Source organism: Salvia miltiorrhiza, chromosome 7 (genome assembly GCF_028751815.1).
Source record: "Salvia miltiorrhiza cultivar Shanhuang (shh) chromosome 7, IMPLAD_Smil_shh, whole genome shotgun sequence".
Classification (NCBI taxonomy): Eukaryota; Viridiplantae; Streptophyta; class Magnoliopsida; order Lamiales; family Lamiaceae; genus Salvia; species Salvia miltiorrhiza.
In genome coordinates this window covers 59,835,804-59,854,913 of record NC_080393.1, presented here as the reverse complement: position 1 = coordinate 59,854,913, position 19,110 = coordinate 59,835,804, and the positions used below count along the sequence as shown (strand labels likewise).

General features: G+C 36.1%; 2 protein-coding genes across 4 annotated transcripts; one reads left to right on the top strand and one right to left on the bottom strand.

Moving 5' to 3' along the window:
- Window positions 1-4,687: 4,687 nt before the first annotated feature.
- On the top strand, window positions 4,688-8,234 carry LOC130995261 (G-type lectin S-receptor-like serine/threonine-protein kinase SD2-5). The gene is made up of 2 exons (XM_057920489.1): window positions 4,688-4,924; window positions 5,389-8,234. Exon 2 carries the CDS (start codon window positions 5,626-5,628, stop codon window positions 8,074-8,076), a length of 2,451 nt encoding a protein of 816 aa, XP_057776472.1. The 5' UTR covers window positions 4,688-4,924; window positions 5,389-5,625; the 3' UTR covers window positions 8,077-8,234.
- Window positions 8,235-9,679: 1,445 nt separating this feature from the next.
- LOC130995260 (bifunctional 3-dehydroquinate dehydratase/shikimate dehydrogenase, chloroplastic) lies at window positions 9,680-14,817 on the bottom strand. Of its 3 annotated transcripts, none has more exons than XM_057920486.1 (12): window positions 14,584-14,817; window positions 14,056-14,428; window positions 13,168-13,409; window positions 12,425-12,530; window positions 11,894-12,112; window positions 11,237-11,598; window positions 11,095-11,158; window positions 10,919-11,024; window positions 10,708-10,842; window positions 10,479-10,627; window positions 10,216-10,378; window positions 9,680-9,967 (listed from the first exon to the last, which is right to left on the bottom strand). In XM_057920486.1, exons 2-12 carry the CDS (start codon window positions 14,056-14,058, stop codon window positions 9,927-9,929), a joined length of 1,590 nt encoding a protein of 529 aa, XP_057776469.1. In that variant the 5' UTR covers window positions 14,059-14,428; window positions 14,584-14,817; the 3' UTR covers window positions 9,680-9,926. The 3 variants fall into 3 exon arrangements, with proteins under 3 accessions (XP_057776469.1, XP_057776470.1, XP_057776471.1); XM_057920487.1 differs by having other exon boundaries at window positions 11,237-11,583; window positions 14,584-14,678; XM_057920488.1 differs by lacking the exons at window positions 14,056-14,428; window positions 14,584-14,817 and adding an exon at window positions 13,519-13,691 and having other exon boundaries at window positions 11,237-11,583.
- Window positions 14,818-19,110: the final 4,293 nt, after the last annotated feature.

Below are 19,110 nucleotides of genomic sequence, written 5' to 3'. Positions count from 1 at the left end.
TTCATTAATGCCACCATGTGAATGCATCTTTTAATTAATCCTTTTCAATTTGAAACATCCACTGCCAAAAAAAAAAAGCAGCGTTAACAAAAAATGTCGTGAAAAGTCATAAATCCGTCGTTAATAATGTTGATGACAGATTAATGATTGTTTAAGGGCATCGTTAATTTTATGGTGAAAAAAAATCTATATACTATACTAAAGGAAAGTTGTGGATCTAAAATTTCCCGCCAAAATGTATGCTTATTTTTTATTAATATTTTTTTGTTCAAGAAAGCTGTTCAATTTTTGAGGTACCAAAATGTATGCCTATTTTTTATTAATATTTTTTGTTTAAGAAAGTTGTTCAATTTTTGAGGTCCTCTTCCTATTTCCAATGAATATATGTCTCTTCACATCTCCAATGCAAATAGGCACAGTTTGTATCACAAACAGACAAATGATTAATGTAAAAAAGAAGATACATGATGACATAGATTAACCAATCTTTCACATTCATTTTCTTCTTCTATTACTTACGAGTTACGGTAGATTGATTTTCTTCTTCTTCACAAACTGCACGTTTTCTATCATATATGATGAATGAGAACAATAAAAATGAGAAGAAGAATGATTTATAAAAAATGAATTTGCAGAGCAAAGAACAATATAGAATGATGAATATAACAGAAAGAAGGAGATGTAAGATGACGAAGCATAAATAAATATTCAGTGATGAATTATTGACAGAAGATGCATGCATAAAGAGATGTAGAAGAAGAAGTCACATAAAACAGCGATAGAAAAGATATGTATTAGGGATTCCACTATTTTCCTTTTTAATATATTGTTTGTATTCATTTTTATTAGTTTTTATTTTTTTTAATTTTTGTTTTTGCACGTTATGTTTAATCAATACTTTAAAATATGAATATTTAATTTGGGGTATTTAAATTGAACTTTTAACATTAATGTAGTTTAAAGTTTTATGGGCTCAATATTGTTAAGTTGGGGCTATTAATTTTATTTAATTTACTGATGGCTCCAAAAAAATTTAAAATTTCAAGTTGTGTACTTTAATTTTCACTTATTTAATAGACAGTAAATTTAATATTCTTAATTTATTATAAGTAAATAGTGTGTCATTAGTAATTAAGTTTTTGTATTGATTTAAATTTATTATTTAGTTTAGAAAATGTATTTTTTTTTATGAAAATTTAGTTTGGACAATTAATTTGAAATCACTTTGGGAGTCTGTGTCTATTCTCTCACCCTTTGGATGTTTGTTTTAAAAAATATATATACACAAATGATAAGTTATTTTTGAACAAAAGATATTGTAGAAATTAGTTATAATTAATTACTCTTAAATCATTTTCTTTCTACCTAAATAACCATGCAAATGTTTTATTTTAAAAGTAATTAGGTGTCAAGGGATAAATTATCAGTAATGTGTTATATTTTTGTTATATCATTAATAGATATAAAATCAACAATATAATATGATTTTTTTCTTATAATAAAAAATGTGCGTGTATAAAGAATATTTATACACCTTTTCAAATAACACACACAACATAAATATAGAATGAAAAAGTCGAAGAATGGTTTTTCTTTGACATTGGTATGCAACCAAATTTATTATTCTCTATATAAGATTTATAATTATTCCTCAAAAAAATAATTATTTTCATGAAAATTAATTAATAATAAAAGATATATTGTAAATGTGACTAAATACAAATTATAAATATTAAGTTATAATAAAAATTAAATTATTTTTAAATTTATGTATAAAAAAATACTTCATCCGTCCCAATTTAATAGGTCACCGAGATTGCGCACAGATGCTAAGAAACTAATAGTTTATAGTAAAATATGAGTGAGAAAAAATATTTTTTTGAAGGTTATTTATCAAAAAAAGTAGTATAGAAAATAAAAATATTTTTTTAAGTAAAAAGAGAGACAATTATTTATGGGTCATAATAACATTTTATATGACTAATGAGTTGAGTAAGGGTGTTCGTTATGTGATAATTTTTCATTTTAGAAAGTAACTTATTAAATTAAAATGTCAAAATAATAAAAAATGGTGTATTGAATTAAAACGGAAGAAATAATATGTATGATTCCGCGCATAGCGCGCGGGGGCACAACTAGTTACGGGTAAAAATTTCATCATTAATTTTAACAATGGATTAATCGCGGAAAATTTTCCGAGTATTATAAAATTTTATAAAAACACAAGTGATATTAATCCCACAATTGAAATGTTTTGAAATAATTAAAGAATCGTTATCATTAGCGTAGATTATGATTATTGATTGCAATTGTTAACTACAAGCCTAAGTATAATTGTTTCTTCAGGGGAAAACCATAACTTTTGTTCATTGAAAATTGTACTCCCTTCTTCCCACGAAATATGAGTTGTATTTCTTTTGAGACCGTCTCACGAAATTTGTTAACATTTCTTTATATTATAATTTTTTCCCCCTTTATTCATCTTTTCAATTTTCATCTACTATATTTAACACACCAAAATACTAATTTCTTAAATCTCGTGCTCAAAAGAAACGACTCATATTCTGCAGGACAGAGGGAGTACTTGTTTAATCACATTTCTTCAACAACATAAGTTATCTAATGCATGCGGTGCTAATAAGTAATTTTTATTAAACATCGAATATATTATTATTTAATTTTTAGATATAAGGTGCATATTATATTACGAAATTACATTAACGAATCATGTTATAATAAACGGGATCATATATCCAAACAAATACTCGTTCCATCCCATTGATAATGCCTTAATTTTCATTTTTATTTGTCTCATTCATAATGATCTAATTCAAAAATAGAAATAATTAAAAAATTTAATTCTCTTTAATTTTTGTGTCCAACTTACTTTACACATCCTCTTTCTAAGTGGTCTTCATTCACTTTACACCCTAAACACATCATCCTTAATTTTCGTGCTTAAATAAAGTGAGTAATTATCAATGAGAGGGAGAGAATACAACTTAATACCCAAATAAAATATAAGTCATACACTGCCGATGAAATTTAAACCATTAATAACCTTTTGAAAGATTAATCTTTGGTGCCTCAATTTTGTCGCTTGAGTTAAACCTTCTCGACAACATTAAATATATTACTAATGCTCCATAAAAAATATTTAATCCAAGATAAATTTTTTCAAAAAAAAAAAAATTAATTCAGGATAGTTCAATATTGAAAAGAGGAAGATATGGAGTTGGTATGCTTTAGACCTTGGGCTACTTTAAAATTCATCTTGCAACAAACTCGTCAAACCCTAATTTAAAATCCCATCTCTCATTTATTTCCCCATTAATTCCATCTATTATGTATTATTAATAAAATAAACTCTACGCCCTCTAAAAAAAACTCTACGTGCTACACGGCATAAACACATATGTATTATTAAATTTCGAAATAATTTATACATTTCATCTCTCTCTCAATAATTTATACATTTCATCTCTCTCTCTCTCTCTCATATTATATGTATATGCAATCGATGAATCAGCCTATAGAAATACATAAATTATGCACTTCTCCAGCATATATGTAACGCAACAATAATTGATACTAATTTGTTTAGCCATGAGATTTTATGCTTGTAGTAATTGGATTCATTGCAATCAAATGCACATAACTAGCTAATATATTTCGCCATATTTGAAATCCTTTCCTTCACCGAAATAAAGGCAATATTAATTTGGGGTTAATAGTGTTTTATGTCCCGAACTTTCAGCGTTTTTTATAAAATGTTCTGAACTTTCATTTTCTCCTAAAAAATTCTGAACATTCAGTATTTTTCATAAAATGTCCTGCTATACAAAATTTGGTGACGAAAAGATGATAAAAAAAACCCCGAACTTTCAGCGTTTTTCAACAATAGTGGTTCCTAATATGATTTTTCAATAATGACGGTCCCCAAAATATTTCTTTCGACGAGATAATTCATCTTTTTGTCATCGAATTTTGTATAGCGGGATATTTTATAGAAAAAACTGAAAGTTTTGAGTTTTTAAGGAGAAAATAAAAGTTCGGAACATTTTGTGGAAATCGCTGAAAGTTCGGGACATAAAACACTATTAATCCTATTAATTTGTAGTATAAAATTATCACATGAGCCCAAATTCATGCAATGAATTATAAATAATACCTTTCGTTTTGTTGAGTATCACTTTTATAATCAAAACCATCATTTCTATGAAAATTTTAAAAGCAAACTTATATAGACTTAATTCAAACTTAGTAGTATGATGTGAAATTCGGAATTAATGAGAGTCGGCTCGACTGCAAATCTAACTAATTTGAACATCCAAAACGGCTTTATAAAGGAATTGTCAAGAATCCCAGTTCACATCTGACCAAAAAGCTATGTGCAAATGCAGCATAGAATATTCACAAATTTGTGTGAAACTTTTTACATCAAACACGAGCCTAGAAAAACTTTTAGGTGGGGTTGATGTTGAATTCAATTTCTTGACTTAAAATCCTTATTATTTCACATACATACGTAAACAATATGCAACACATACATAAGCAATGTCTTGATATTAAGGAATGATATAACCATGGATCAACTAAGGTCCTACTTCCAAAATTATAATATTGTTTTCCCAAAAAAATTGGTCATCACCCCATAATAATTTAATAAAAGCCCACCTGTATTTTGGTTTTTGGACAATAAAAAGTTAATGCCCACCTCAGATCTCTCCAAGCCTTTGACATAAGCAGAAACAGATTCATCTAATTCCCTTTGTTTGTTTCTGCCTTGCAATTTAGGGAAAAATAATTCACATATCTTCAAATCCCACTTCTATTTTTTTTTTCTTTTTCTTTCTAGTTTTCCTTCTCTGTCAAACTTATGCAAAAAAGACTCCATTTTTTGGTGGCTGCAATTCTGTGAATGGTATGTTGGCATTGTTTACTGCTTACTACCTACCTTCATTTAATGCTGCAGAGTATTCTGCTCTTGAATTCAAAGCCGCTTCTTTTTCAGCAAATTGCAGTCCCATTTGATGAATTTGGACTGCAAGCTTTGTGTGGGTTTCCAATTGGATCATTTATTTGTCAAGCTTCTTGTTTGAGTCCATTGGTTGGCTGATTTAAGGCAGTTTTTTGACATTGTTGGAACTTCACCTGCTGTCAAAAAATTTGCTGTCTCTGTCTCTGTCATTTTCATTTTTCTTTTGGGTGCCAAGCAATTGAATTGGATAATTGTGAATCCAATCAGTTCATTGGATCATTTAATGCTCTGTTTGTGTGGCTTGTAGTTTTAAACTTGTGAGTTTTCTTCAAATTCTTGAAAGAAAAGAGGGAAGGAATCAAAATTCAGTTGAAAGATTGAATTTTTCTGGTTTCCTGGTTTTGCAGTTTCAGAATTGTGGGGTTTCTTCAAATTCTTGAAAGGAAAGGAGGAAAGGAATCAAAATTCAGTTTAAAGATTGAATTTTTTCTGGTTTACAGCTTGGTTTGGTTTAGTTTTTTTCCTGGTTTTTGCAGTTTCAGAATTGTGGGGTTTCTTGAAATTCTTGAAAGAAAAGTGGGTAACCATCCAAATTCAGTTGAAGAGGGTGAATTTTCTGGCTGAAGAAAAATCTGTATGTGGAGATGGGAAATTGGGGGTTTTCTTGCATCTCAATCATGTCTCTGTTGCTGCTGGGAATCTGCAATGGGAGTGTGCAACGTATAGGGAAATTAGATCTAGGATTCAAAGGGTCTCAAATGTATTACATAGACAACGATGGACTTTTTCTGTTGTCAAACAACTCGAATTTCGCCTTTGGCTTGACCACGACTGCTGCAGATGTCACTCAATTTCTCCTTGTTGTGATGCACAAGAGCAGCTCAACTATAGTCTGGGCTGCCAACAGAGATTCCCCAGTTAGGAATTCAGACAACTTCCAGCTTGATGATTCCGGCAACGCCTTCTTGCAGAGCGGCGGCTCCACAATCTGGTCTTCAGACACTGGTAATAAAGGAGTTTCTGCAATGCAGTTGTTGGATAATGGAAATCTTGTGTTGGTTGGGAGTGATAGTGATGATGGCAGCTTCATTTGGCAGAGCTTTAGCCACCCCACCAACACCCTTCTCCCCAATCAAGAGTTCTCTCAAGGGATGAGGCTTATCAGCGACCGTGGCTCGAGCAACTTGACCTTCTCGCTCGAGATCAAGGCCGGGGACATGGCCCTCTCCGCGGGGTTCCACCCTCCCCAGCCGTATTGGTCTATGGGGCGAGACAGCCGGATCACCATCAACAAGGGGCTCGGTGCAGTCACGTCTGCTGTGATAAGTGGCAATTCTTGGAAGTTCTATGACTCGAGCAAGGTGTTGCTTTGGCAGTTCATCTTCTCGGAGAGCAGCAGTGGGAATGCAACGTGGATCGCGGTGATTGGTGATGAGGGCTCCATCACGTTCACCGTGCTTCAAGCTGGCTCGTCTAGCCCCTCCCCGACTAGAATCCCGGCTGATCAGTGCAGTAGGCCTGCAGCCTGCGATCCCTACTCCGTTTGCTATCCGGGGAACACGTGCCAGTGCCCCTCTCCCCTCGCCCCGTGCAAATCTATGGCCTCCCCTCGCTGTGGTGATAACTCAACGGGTGGCCCGGTGGAGCTTGTTAGTGGCGGTGACGATCTGAGCTACTTCGCGCTGCCATTCGTGCAGCCATTCTCCAAGACCACGACGTTGGATGGCTGCAAGGCTTCGTGCCTTGGCAATTGCTCGTGTGGCGCCCTGTTTTTCCAGAACAGCTCCGGGAGTTGCTTCCTGTTTAATGAGATAGGAAGCATGGAGGTGTCTAGCAACGGAGGTGGATACACTTCGTACATCAAGATGTCGAGCAACGGGGGGAGGGGCGGAGGCGGAGGTGGAGGCGGAGGGAGTAAGCCTTCCCCAATAGTGATAGTCATTGTGGTTGTGACTGTGGTTGTGATAGTAGCAATGGTGTTTGCTGCATTCCGTTTGTACCGGAGAAACAAGAAGGCGCCCGACACGCCTAAGGAGAGCTCGGAGGAGGATAACTTCTTGGAGGGCTTATCCGGGATGCCAATCCGGTTCAGCTACAAAGATCTTCAGGCTGCAACGAGGGACTTCTCCGTGAAGCTCGGGCAAGGAGGGTTCGGATCAGTGTACGACGGCACTCTCCCTGACGGGACGAGGATCGCTGTGAAGCAGCTCGAAGGGATCGGGCAAGGGAAGAAGGAGTTTAGGGCTGAGGTGAGCATCATAGGCAGCATCCACCACCTCCACCTAGTCCGGCTGAGGGGCTTCTGCGTGGACGGGAGCCACCGCCTCCTCGCCTACGAGTTCATGGCCAACGGCTCCTTGGACAAGTGGCTGTTCAAGAAGGACAAAGGCGAGTTCATGTTGGATTGGAACACGCGGTACAACATCGCTGTCGGGACAGCCAAGGGCCTCGCCTACCTGCACGAGGACTGCGATGTCAAGATCGTGCATTGCGACATCAAGCCGGAGAACGTGCTCCTTGACGACCACTTCATGGCCAAGGTCTCCGATTTTGGGCTGGCGAAGCTCATGACGCGCGAGCAGAGCCATGTCTTCACGACGATGAGGGGCACCCGGGGCTACCTTGCACCGGAGTGGATCACGAGCTATGCTATATCGGAGAAGAGCGATGTTTATAGCTATGGGATGGTGTTGCTCGAGCTCATTGGTGGCCGGAAGAACTACGATACCACGCAGAGCTCGGAGAAATCGCACTTCCCTTCGTACGCGTTTAAGATGATGGAGGAGGGGAAGTTGAGGGAGATCATGGATGAGAAGTTGAAGTTCAGTGATGAGGATGAGAGGGTTGCCATAGCCATCAAAGTTGCTCTGTGGTGCATACAAGATGATATGAGTCTCCGGCCGCCTATGACGAAGGTGGTGCAGATGCTCGAGGGGCTCAGCCCGGTCCCTCCGCCTCCCACGGCCTCGCAGCTAGGCTCACGACTTTACTCCAACTTCTTCAAGTCGATCAGCGAGGGCGGGACCTCCTCGGGGCCCTCGGACTGCAACAGCGACGCCTATCTCTCGGCGGTTCGCCTCTCTGGTCCAAGATGACACATGGATCTTGTAGTAGCTTGTGTTGTGTAAATGAGAGTTCAAGTTTTGTAACGCAGACGGCTATGGTGATGGAGGTGAAATGTGTATCATGTTTTGTATTCTTGATTTGTAAATTAATGGTTTTGATCTATAGAGAAGTTGTGGTTTGTGTTCCATTTCCAATTTCCAAGTTAAAACACGATTAGAATAAAGAATTTATGAGTATCTTGAGTCCGTTTAACACGAGCGTGTCGTGAAGTTGAAACACAATTAGAATAAAATATTTTTAAGTATATGAGTTCGTTTCACACAAACTTGTCATGAAATTGAAACACAATTAGAAATAGAAGATCTTATTTGCAATATCTCTACAATTATCGGTTTTCGATCAATATGCATCATGTTTTGTATTCTTGATTTGTAAATTAATGGTTTTGATCTATAGAGAAGTTGTGTTTTTGTTTCAAGTTAAAATACAATTAGAATAAAAAAAATTATGAGTATCTTGAGTTCGTTTAACATGAACATGTCGTGAAGTTGAAACACGACTAGAATAAAATATTTTTAAGTATTCGAATTCGTTTCATACGAACTTGCCGTGAAGTTGAAACACGATTAGAAATAGAAAATCTTGTTTGTCGTATCTCTACAAATATCGGATTTCGATCAATATGAACAAACGTGTCGTGAAAATCGAAATACGATTGGATAGAGGATCTCGTCTACGAGCACGCTTTCTAGCAACTCTTGAAGGAGATTGGAGTTAGTTGGAAATTAGGAGAGGATTTTTTCTTCAGATCAAAAACTAAATTATACCCTAACTAGCTGTATTTGCTGATTCTTGCAAGAAATAATCAACATCAACTATATTTTAGGAAATCCCAAATCAACTAAAGTCTTTATCTTTTTCGTTAATTATTTTTACTATGGAGCAGGTGACTATGCATTTTTATGTTTTCCACCAACCATATATTTTACTATTTGATCTCTACACGAAATTACTATATATATATATAATATGGGTTGATAATAAATTCGTGATTTTTTTTTCTTTTTCTAGTTTTTGATTTCGTCCGATGTTTAATTTTTGTCCCCTTCCATAAAAGTAGCTCTTTTTGTTAGTTGGCATATCAGCATGACTATGACCATCAAGGTCCTATTCATACCTAATTTCACTCTAAAATTTGTATTTGGTTACATTAATTTAGCTTATTAATGCAGCAATTAGCAGCTGATGATGTATTAATTAGTGATTTCAATCAATTTACTCCATGCATCTTCAAATAAGTGTCATATTGTAAAATTTATTTTATCCCCTTTTAAATATCATATTGAGAATTTTTAGAGTAAAATTATGCTCAACTTCCCCTTATCTTAAAGTTAGAAATTAACAAACAATTGAGTATTATCGAAATGTATAATAATTTATGCATATTTTTCTCAGAATATATGAATAAACTTTCAAGAAATGCTATTATAGTACATGTATTTCTTTTTATCAAATATTAGATCTAGAGAAAAAATTTATACGAAGTTATATGCTACCACATCAAACACTAATCTAAGTATCTAAACGACACAAAATCTAACAATTTTCATCACAAGAAATCACCCATTATGGTGGAGAAAAATCTGGTATCATATTACACCAGCCGAAGAAGAAGAATTATACAATAACTAGGTTCTCTTATTACAAAATTCTGAGTTTCAACAACATAAACCTACGATCGAATCCACAAATTCCATCTCTTGGAGGCTAAAAACATCGATACAAGAATAGTTTTTGATCCCGTTACCGGAAGGACGAGGACGAGGAGGAGAAGGTGATTGATTAACGGGCGTGATGGAGGCGGGTGAAAGCGCATCCGTCAGTAGTCTGCCATGATATCTCGAAACAGTTGCTTCGGGGCTGTGATCACACAGCGAAAAAATGAGCTAAAACGGCATAATTTCTCATATAAACTCGTGTAAGACTGTCTGACGGGTCAATATCCGGATTTCGAGCCAGTATCCAATGGCATATTTGTAAATTTCATTGGTCGTTTCGACTTTTTTTAGTGTTTAGATCCGGGTCTTCACCGGCTAGACCGTCTTACACGAGACTTTCCTCACAGTTCTTGAAAAAAAAGAGTGTTAGTGTGAAGTCCTCTTCATTACCTGGGAGTCCTGTGAACCTCTCGTATTGTTCGTACGCCTGACCAATGAACATCTCGACTCCCGTCACGATCTTGGAGCCCGCTTCTTGAGCTTCACGCAGGAGTCGCGTGATTTTGGGAGTGTAGATAGCGTCGAACACGAGCTCGTAGTATCTCAAAGCCTCCTGTCAAAGCATTAGAGCAACAAAAAACACGCGATGATTGGTTTCGGTGGGCTCGTTCCTTGAGATATACGAGACGCGCTAGGTATGAGCGAAAGCGAACCTTGGAAATGGGAGTCTCTTCAACGTTTGGTTGCATCCCGATTGACGTTGTGTTTGCGAGTATCATTCCAGTCTCTGGATGGAAGCTGTTTAGCTCAGCCAGAGTCAAAGCCTGCCCCCCAACGAGTTCAGCGAGATCTCTAGCTCGATCTTGCAGAAACGAGAAGGATAAGATGAGACGAAAATGCTCAGAACTAACAAGCCGGTAGGGGTCGAGGATGAAGTCTTACCATAGCTCCGATTAGCAATCACTACCCTCGCCCCCTTTTCTTTGGCTCCATAGGCAAGCGCCTTGCCTGCTCCACCAGCGCCAATAACTACAAACAGTTTACCAGCCAAGGGCGACCCGATTTGAGAGGCACCATCTGCACAAAAAGCATAGGCGTCAGACTCCACAGCTCCGATTCTTGCATACGGAGTCTGATCAACAAAAGAAAAAACCTTGTAGACCGATCTCAATCGAAGATATTGCACCAATGTAGTCTGTGTTACAGCCAAACAACTTCCCATTTGGTCGTCTGATGAGGCAATTGACCGCCCCTATCGACTGGAAACACTCGAACTGATGTTAGACGAAACAACAGAAACGTACAAGACTTCAGAACATCGATTATTACCTTTGCAACGGGATCAACTTCATCACAACAGGCAAGTGCTACTTCTTTATGAGGAATGGTACAGCTGTAACAGTTGATGATACTGTAAATAAAGAGACGAGGGTTCAAACGAAACCATCCACAAATAGGTCGAGGACTTCACCTGAAACCAAAAAAATCAGGGGAGGAATAGGTCTCGAAGAACTTTTTAACGTCGTCCACTAACAAATGCACGAAGACTCCATTGACCCCAGCTTCTTTGAATGCTCTATTATACAGTTTGGGTGATTTGCTATGACTGACTGGCTTCCCGATGATCCCGAACACCTTAGTGTCAGTGTTGATAGACCTAAAATTGTATAAGCTAATCAACTCATCAATTGTTGGTTGTCCGGGGGCAGACACCTTCCCTTCTTCCAGAGTGCCAAATGTGAGGTATGCACCAAATTTAGGACAGAGTAGCCTTGACATGATTCCTCTCTCCCCCATAACCATGGCAATGATTGGTACCTGACGATTAACAAACTATATGATAAAGACTGAGAACCTGCGATACTCGAAGCATTTTCATCGTAGCCATACATACCATCAACTTCATACAAAGTCGAGCACGCATAAAACTCTTGAAGGAAAATGGAATATAGAAACAGTAGGCAAAGAGGTGCAGGAAAGGAAACTAAACAATGCCTAGGTATTTGGCTATTTGCAGACATGGTTAAGAAACAAACATAATTTGTCGAAAACACATAAGATAGACTCGATAGTGAGAAGGCAACATACGAGAAAAGTTTATTTCTGGAATATAAGCTTACGCACTTACTTGAGAATGAACTGTTATCTGAAGCACTCGTGCTACATCCGTGATATCATTTGCCGTTGTAGCAAATTTAACTATGTCGGCTCCGGCTGCTTGTATTCTGGCCACGAGGTTCCCCAGCTCCTCAGCCGAAGGAGTGTACTCATAATTGTGAGAGGAAACTATAAGTTTACACTTTTCAGGTTTATTCCCTCGTATATGATTCATAAACTCGTGTGCAGCCTTCAAGAGATTAGTAAGTACAAAACAAAATTAGAACTCGCATAGCACATCACACCAAGAAAAATTAAGTCTTGGGCTGAAAATCAACTGAGATATTTCATTGAGCCGAAATATTCTTTTATTTATGATGGGCGAGATAAAGAAAGTGAAGTAATCTATTCAAGGTAATTTATCCTACAATGTTTTGGCTGTGAACTGAAGCAGATTTGTTTTTAGTTTAGTTCGATTAACAAGTGTAGCTTCCATGAGATTTTTCAAATTAAATCAGTTGAGCACTTCTTCAACAATTAGAAACTCACAGTCGAAAGGTACCTTGAGCTCAATATCAATGTGATCAGCTCCCAACTCCATGGCAAGTTGAAGTGCATCGAAACGAGAGATTTCATCGCCATTGTACTCTCCACCCTCCCATATAGGTCTACAAGGAAAACATGAATCATGTGCTCAATAGATTATTTTCGCAGCTACAAAGTATAAAACATGTCATATAAAGTAGTTGATTTGTGAAGAATAGGCCCCATATCATATACACAAATATGCTCTGGCTGCTTAGCATCAGTATATCACCGGCCATCCATGAGTAAGCTAAGTATACAACTCTTCAAATGTAAGAAAGCTACTACCTAAACAGGAAAATGGATGAAACTCTATGGTGACTTCAACAGAGGCACTCAAAGAAACCACCCATATCGGCTTTCAACAGTCATGGATGGCACTAGTTGTAGTCAGTTCATATCATGCACTACTAAAACACATCCAATCTCAGCAGAAAAATACAAAATTAACTTCAACAACGTACATTACATTCTAAGAACAAATATGTCAACTCAGACACCATTGAATCATCTTCTTAGAAGTTCATCCCACTTTACCATCCCAAATAAGGTATCAAAAGAACTCAAGCCTTCTCTCAACATAAGCATACAATTGCAATGAAACAGTGAAACTTTGTCAAATCAACTCACAAACAGTTAAGTTCCCTTTTCACAGATTTCACCCGATTTGGCATCACATAAAAAACACATACACTCACAAAAGGGCAGCTGATCATCAACCTGTAAGTAAAGAGAGTGGGCAGAGGGCACTCTCTGATCAACATCTCGATATCGGGACGTGGGTCGAGGCTCTTCATGTGATCCAACCTAACCTCCACAATATCAGCTCCCTTAAACTTAGCCTTGTGCATCAGCTCCACCATTTGATTCACCGTGTCAGCCATTATAGGGGCACAAATCAAAGTCGGATTTTTTCCCATCCCCAAACCAACCTCCATGTGTCTCACACTAGATTCCACAGTCTGAGAAATCCCAAATCAAGAAAAATAAAAACACAATCTTGAATATCTCAAATCTTGCAATTCCCCATATCAATCAATAAAAACTAAAACTTGGATCCCTATATATCACCTTAAGAAAAACAAAAGTAGACTGATTTTGAAGAGAAACCAAACAAACTAAAAGCTCAGTAGAACACAAAATCCCAAGATTCAAACAACTAAGAAAAGTCGACCACCCTCTGCCAAAAGGGAATTAAATACATTCCTAAAAAAGATACATAAGAAACCAAAACTCAACCAAATACGAGAAAGAAGAAATGATGCTTACGAATTCCATGTGCTCTTTCCAACCCACTAATCGAATCAGGTACGGGTGAGCATTCGGCCGGTTCGGTCCGAACCCGTTGGTTTATAAAATCCAACCCGAACCGAAACCGAAAATTTGTGTTGTCTAAATCATTAATTACCTTGAATTTCTTGCATTTCAGTGTGTCTATACATTGAGATTTTCAGAAGCTTAAATAAATTTTGAGTTAATCGCAGCACACACATATATTATACTACTACATAATAGCATTCACTGAAAATGCATACATAATACTAGCATTCACTGGATTTCAGTCTGTGAATTGCATATAATTGGAGATTGATTACAAATTCTACTTACCATCGCGAATTTTAGGGAAGAGCACAGCAGCAGCAGCAGCAGTCGACGGCGGCGCAGCGGAGAAGGGAGATTGAGAGCAGCAGTTTCTCTCTCAAATCTGAGCCAAACAGAAGTTGGCGAGACACGAATGTGTGCCTTTTTTGTATCCTATAACAAAAATGATAACAATGCAAAGCAAGAATAGTAGTGCGTGTGGTGTGTGTAAATACCAAATAGAGGCGGAAGATTTGGGTGGTTGGGGATGGGTTGTTGGTAGCATCGTTGGTTGGTGAAGTGGGTCGACCCGTTTACGGATCCAGCTACCTTGCCCGAATCTGAATATCGGGTCATAGTCTGCAGCTGCCTGGCCCCACCACTGCACTGTTTCTGATTGCTGCTTTGAAAAAAAAAAAAATCAGCTAAAACAAACCCTAATAATAAAACATCAATTGATGAATTCAGCTTATCATACCACAGATAAACATTCGAAAAAAGATATTGTTATAGTGAATTTTTTGGATTGATTGATTTTAAGAGAGGGGAAAATACCTCAACGCATCCTTGCACCGTTTTGCTGAGAGTGAGAGACTGAAAAGCATTTTTATTTGTATTGATTCAAAAAAAAATTCTATGTTTTCTATTTGTATTTGTTCAAAAAAAAAAGTTTTCTATTCGCATATATGTCTGCATTTTAAAAAATAAAAATATTACTCAAATATTAATTGAGACGAGATGTAGCATGTTAACTTTTCTTTTTTCTTTTTTTTTTTTTGTAAATGTGAACTTTGTAAATTTTTAATGAGTTAAGAATGTTTTATGTAAACGTGTGGGTTTTGCTTAAAAAGAGGACGATTCTTTTATTATAATAATAATAATAAATTTTTTTTTTCGTCTCAATTTAATAGGTTGTATCTATTTATTTAAAGGTCTCATTTTAATAAACTATTTCTTAAAATTGAAAATCAATATATAACAACCAACCTTCACTCAACGCATACATATTTATTTAAAAATAACATTTTTTTGATCATATTAATTCTTATTAGTCAATTTTACTTGAGAGGTGAAAATTATTGACTAAAAATAGGGTTAATTGCCGCTAAATTCAAAAGCTTTTTAAAAATTCGCGATATTCTCACCAACTTCAAAATCGGCCTACGAATACATGAATTGAGAATCCGTTCTTAATGTTCCCAAAATCAAAAAATACCCCCAAATTGAAGGTGACGTGGACTACCGTAAATACAGCGTGGCATAGTCGGCGGTGCAAGAAAACGACGTCGTTTTTTTTAAAACAATACGACGTCGTTTTAATTTCCAACTAAAAGAAAAAAAAAGAAAAAAAAAGAAAAAGAAAATGGGGCTGCTGAAATCGCCACCACCGCCGTTACCCCTCACCAGAACCAGGTCAGTGGCCTCACCCCGCCACCACCGTTGCTCCTTCCACAACCAGATCGCCGGTGGTGGACAACGGAGGATCGCACTCGTCTCGAAGAAATCACTGGACTCGAAGCCACGCCCATCATCGCACTCCTCCCTAAATCGCTGCCACCATCTGCAAATCAGACTCTCACTCCTCGCCTTACCCTAGGACGACCGCCATCTGCAAATCGCCACCCCCAAATTAGACTCTCACTCCTCGTCGTGCCCTAGGACCCAAATCAGACACCACCGCACTAAGCCACCGCCTCCCTCGTTTTCCGGCCACCCTCCTTCTTCCCTCTGCAAATAAGACAGCCACTGACCACCTCCGCCTTTCTCCTTTCGATTTTGACCGCCTCTCTCCTCAAAATTAGACACCACCAATTCACGCAGCCTCCCTCGATTTTTGGCCTCCCTATCGCCTAAATCGCTCCCTCCTCATCGTCGTGCCCTAGGTCTTCTTCTTTGATTTTGGCGGCGGCAACTCAAGAGGTGGCGAAGGGGGTTTGGGCTTCGGCTGCTGTGTTTGGGAGGTGGTGGTCGGGGTGGCGTTTTCAGAAAGGTGGCGCTGGGGGTTTGGGGAGGTGGTGGTCGGGGTGGCCTTGTTCCGGCAGATCGAGGAGAGGGATGAGAGATGGGAGAGATGGGGTAGGTTTTTTTTTTGTTTTTTTGTAAATTAATTTATTAATAAATTATTATATTTTATTAAAATAAGATTATTAAAAAATTAAAAAATGACATGTAATACCTAATTTCCATGTATTTGACACATAATCAGTGATTGCCACCTCATCTCGCCGGAGTTAATAATTTTGGGAACATTAAGAACGGATTCTCAATTCATGTATTTGTAGGCCGATTTTGAAGTTGGTGAGAATATCACGAATTTTTAAAAAGCTTTTGAATTTAGCGGCAATTAACCCCTAAAAATAACACCACCAAAAATCTAGAGAATGTATTCAAATGAGAACCTAACCTAACACTCAACATCCTTATCATTTATGCACAAACATCACTTTATATATCAAGGAACAAACTAAATTAATTTTTTTTTTAATATAAATTGATTTATGGAAAAGAGCCGATAGTCACAACAATTCATGGAGCAAATTAAAAGTGGTAATATATATATATAGGAAGACATATAAAATTAATATAATAAATCGTGAAACGATACTTTTTTTTTTTGTTAATCTCAACTCTTAAAACGACACTATAAATCGCGAATTATATAAAATAGTGACGCGCTATAACCTCACTCTTGATAAGATTAATATTTGTACACAACTTGACAATAAAAATAAATTATTTAGTTTTTAATTGTGATTGTGAATGCACCACTTAAGTCTATGCAAACATTATTTAAATTATCCCATATATGATTCCAAACATCTTGAAATTAACACGACAAAAGCATTTCATGTTTGAACTTAAATCTGCACTGTATCACTACTAAATTAATAGAAAGTAGTATGATATTAGTTTTGACTCCAACCCTAAAGTAGGAGGACTCTATGCATATGGGCTAGCTAGAATATTATTTAGTACCAACATTAACCTTAATACACCTCTAAATAGAAGATCGCAACCCTCTAAACTAGGGGTGATTTGATGCTACACACTAGGGATCCCTACCTCACAACACAAGTGGATAGATAATGACGAAATTAATGAAAAATTGGCTAATTTATGGAACTTGTGGTGAGGTGGATATCACAACGAGTGCTACATTGTCGAGAAACATTTATACAAACATAAACAATATAAAACAGCAAAAAAATACAAGAACTTGGTAATCCAGTTCAATGAACCACCAATAGCTGGAGCGTCTCGTCCAAGGAAAACATTTACTCCCTCCGTCCCTGAAATAAGTTCCTCTTTTTCCATTTTAATAATACTTTATTTATTTTTACTTTTCACTTTTTCACCACTTCCAATACTAATTATAACATTTTTTCACCTTTTCACCACTCCCAATACTAATTATAACATATTTTTTTCCACTATCAATACACTTTACCATTTTCCTTAAAACCCGTGCCGTCCCCAAAGAGGAACTTATTTTGGGGACGGAGGGAGTATTATATAGTGATAAATTACAAAAGAACTTACACAATAAAACTATTTCATGTTATGCCCACGATACTTCACAGTTATCCATCCACAATAAAATGCTAGCAACGCATGCACCACAAGTTACTTGAATGTACGTGAGTATTGTCACTCACTACACAATCCCTCGATAAACAAACAAGAGTCTACAATTAGTGTTTTAGAATGAAATTAATTTACTTCATGACACTCTACTACTAGAACAAGTATAAGGAACAATACTGCTAGAAGCACGTCTAGATGGGATACCTGTCAATAACGAAAGACACTTGACATTATATTGTGCGAGATTTAAAGGGTGTTTGGTTGAGCTTATAAGTTTTTTAAAATAACTTATTAGCTCCTTCAAAGTGTTTGGCAAAATAAACGATCATAAACAACTTATAAATTTTAAAAATAAACTCCAAGAACTTATAAGCTTCCCAAAAAATAAGTTCATCTACTCCAACTTATTTTTTCATAGTTTTATATGCAATAATCGTTTTACAAATATTATTCAGTTATAATTTATTTATTTTATTATATATTATTTTAAGTTCATCTCTCTTTGATAAAAAAAATATAAATTTTTTTTTTTCATCTTTTCTAATTCATCATTTTTCAATGAAAATTTTATAACCAAAGTAAACGCACGCTCATGGAAGATGCGGATTAATCTCTCTTAGAATTAAACTGTGGGCGCATTACATTTGAATTTATCTACTTCAATCGTAAATCAAATATGAACTAACTCAACCATGAACGAATTGTACATGTAGATTTATTTAAAAAAATAAAATAAAACTTAATTGTCATACTATTATTATACTAGCCGTCTGAAGAGTAACATGATCATGGCCCAAAAAATAAAAAAAAAACGCACAAATAAACACATAAAAAGATTTATCAACTAGACAAAAAGAAATTAAAACCATCATAAAATTACAAACCAGCAACAACTATTGACAGATATACTTATATTAATAAATTGTCAAATAGATCTCAATCTCATATCATTATAAAGACTAGGAAATATATACATATATACTCTTATTTTATATCAATCGAGGTTTAAAAACTATGTTCATTTATATAATTTATTTTAAAACACGCCACAAACAGCAAGGATATAATTTTCATCTATATCTTTACTCAAAACATATATACATTTTGCTATTCGGATTAGGAAAAAAAAAGGTTTCACTTTTATAGTAGAGAAAAAAAAAACAAATTTTCTAAACTAATTTGAAAATCTCATTGTCGTTGTTGCTTATATACTTTCTGAAAAATATATATATGTAATTAGAATATCCGTTCAGGAATAAATTTTGTCACATTTTCGATGATGTGTTACAGACGCCAAAAAAGAAAAATTGTTTCAAAATTTAGTTTCTATTTAATTTCACATGCGGTATGTGGTATGTTTTAAACGTGTCACGGGTTTTGCCATAAATAAGTATTGATTACTAATTATCATAATTATATGCCAACTTAATTATCTTTTCTCTTTTTTTCTTTGTCTGTACATTTATAAGTATAGACGTAAATATAAATTTCATTCGA

Coding starts and splice junctions, on each gene's coding strand:
- LOC130995260 (XM_057920486.1), bottom strand. Junction 11,599..11,893: donor AGATAACAGTTCATTCTCAA/GTAAGTGCGTAA, acceptor TTTATCATATAG/TTTGTTAATCGTCAGGTACC. Junction 10,843..10,918: donor GATTGAGATCGGTCTACAAG/GTTTTTTCTTTT, acceptor CTTTTTGTGCAG/ATGGTGCCTCTCAAATCGGG.
- LOC130995261 (XM_057920489.1), top strand. CDS start 5,626: ATGGGAAATTGGGGGTTTTCTTGCATCTCAATCATGTCTCTGTTGCTG.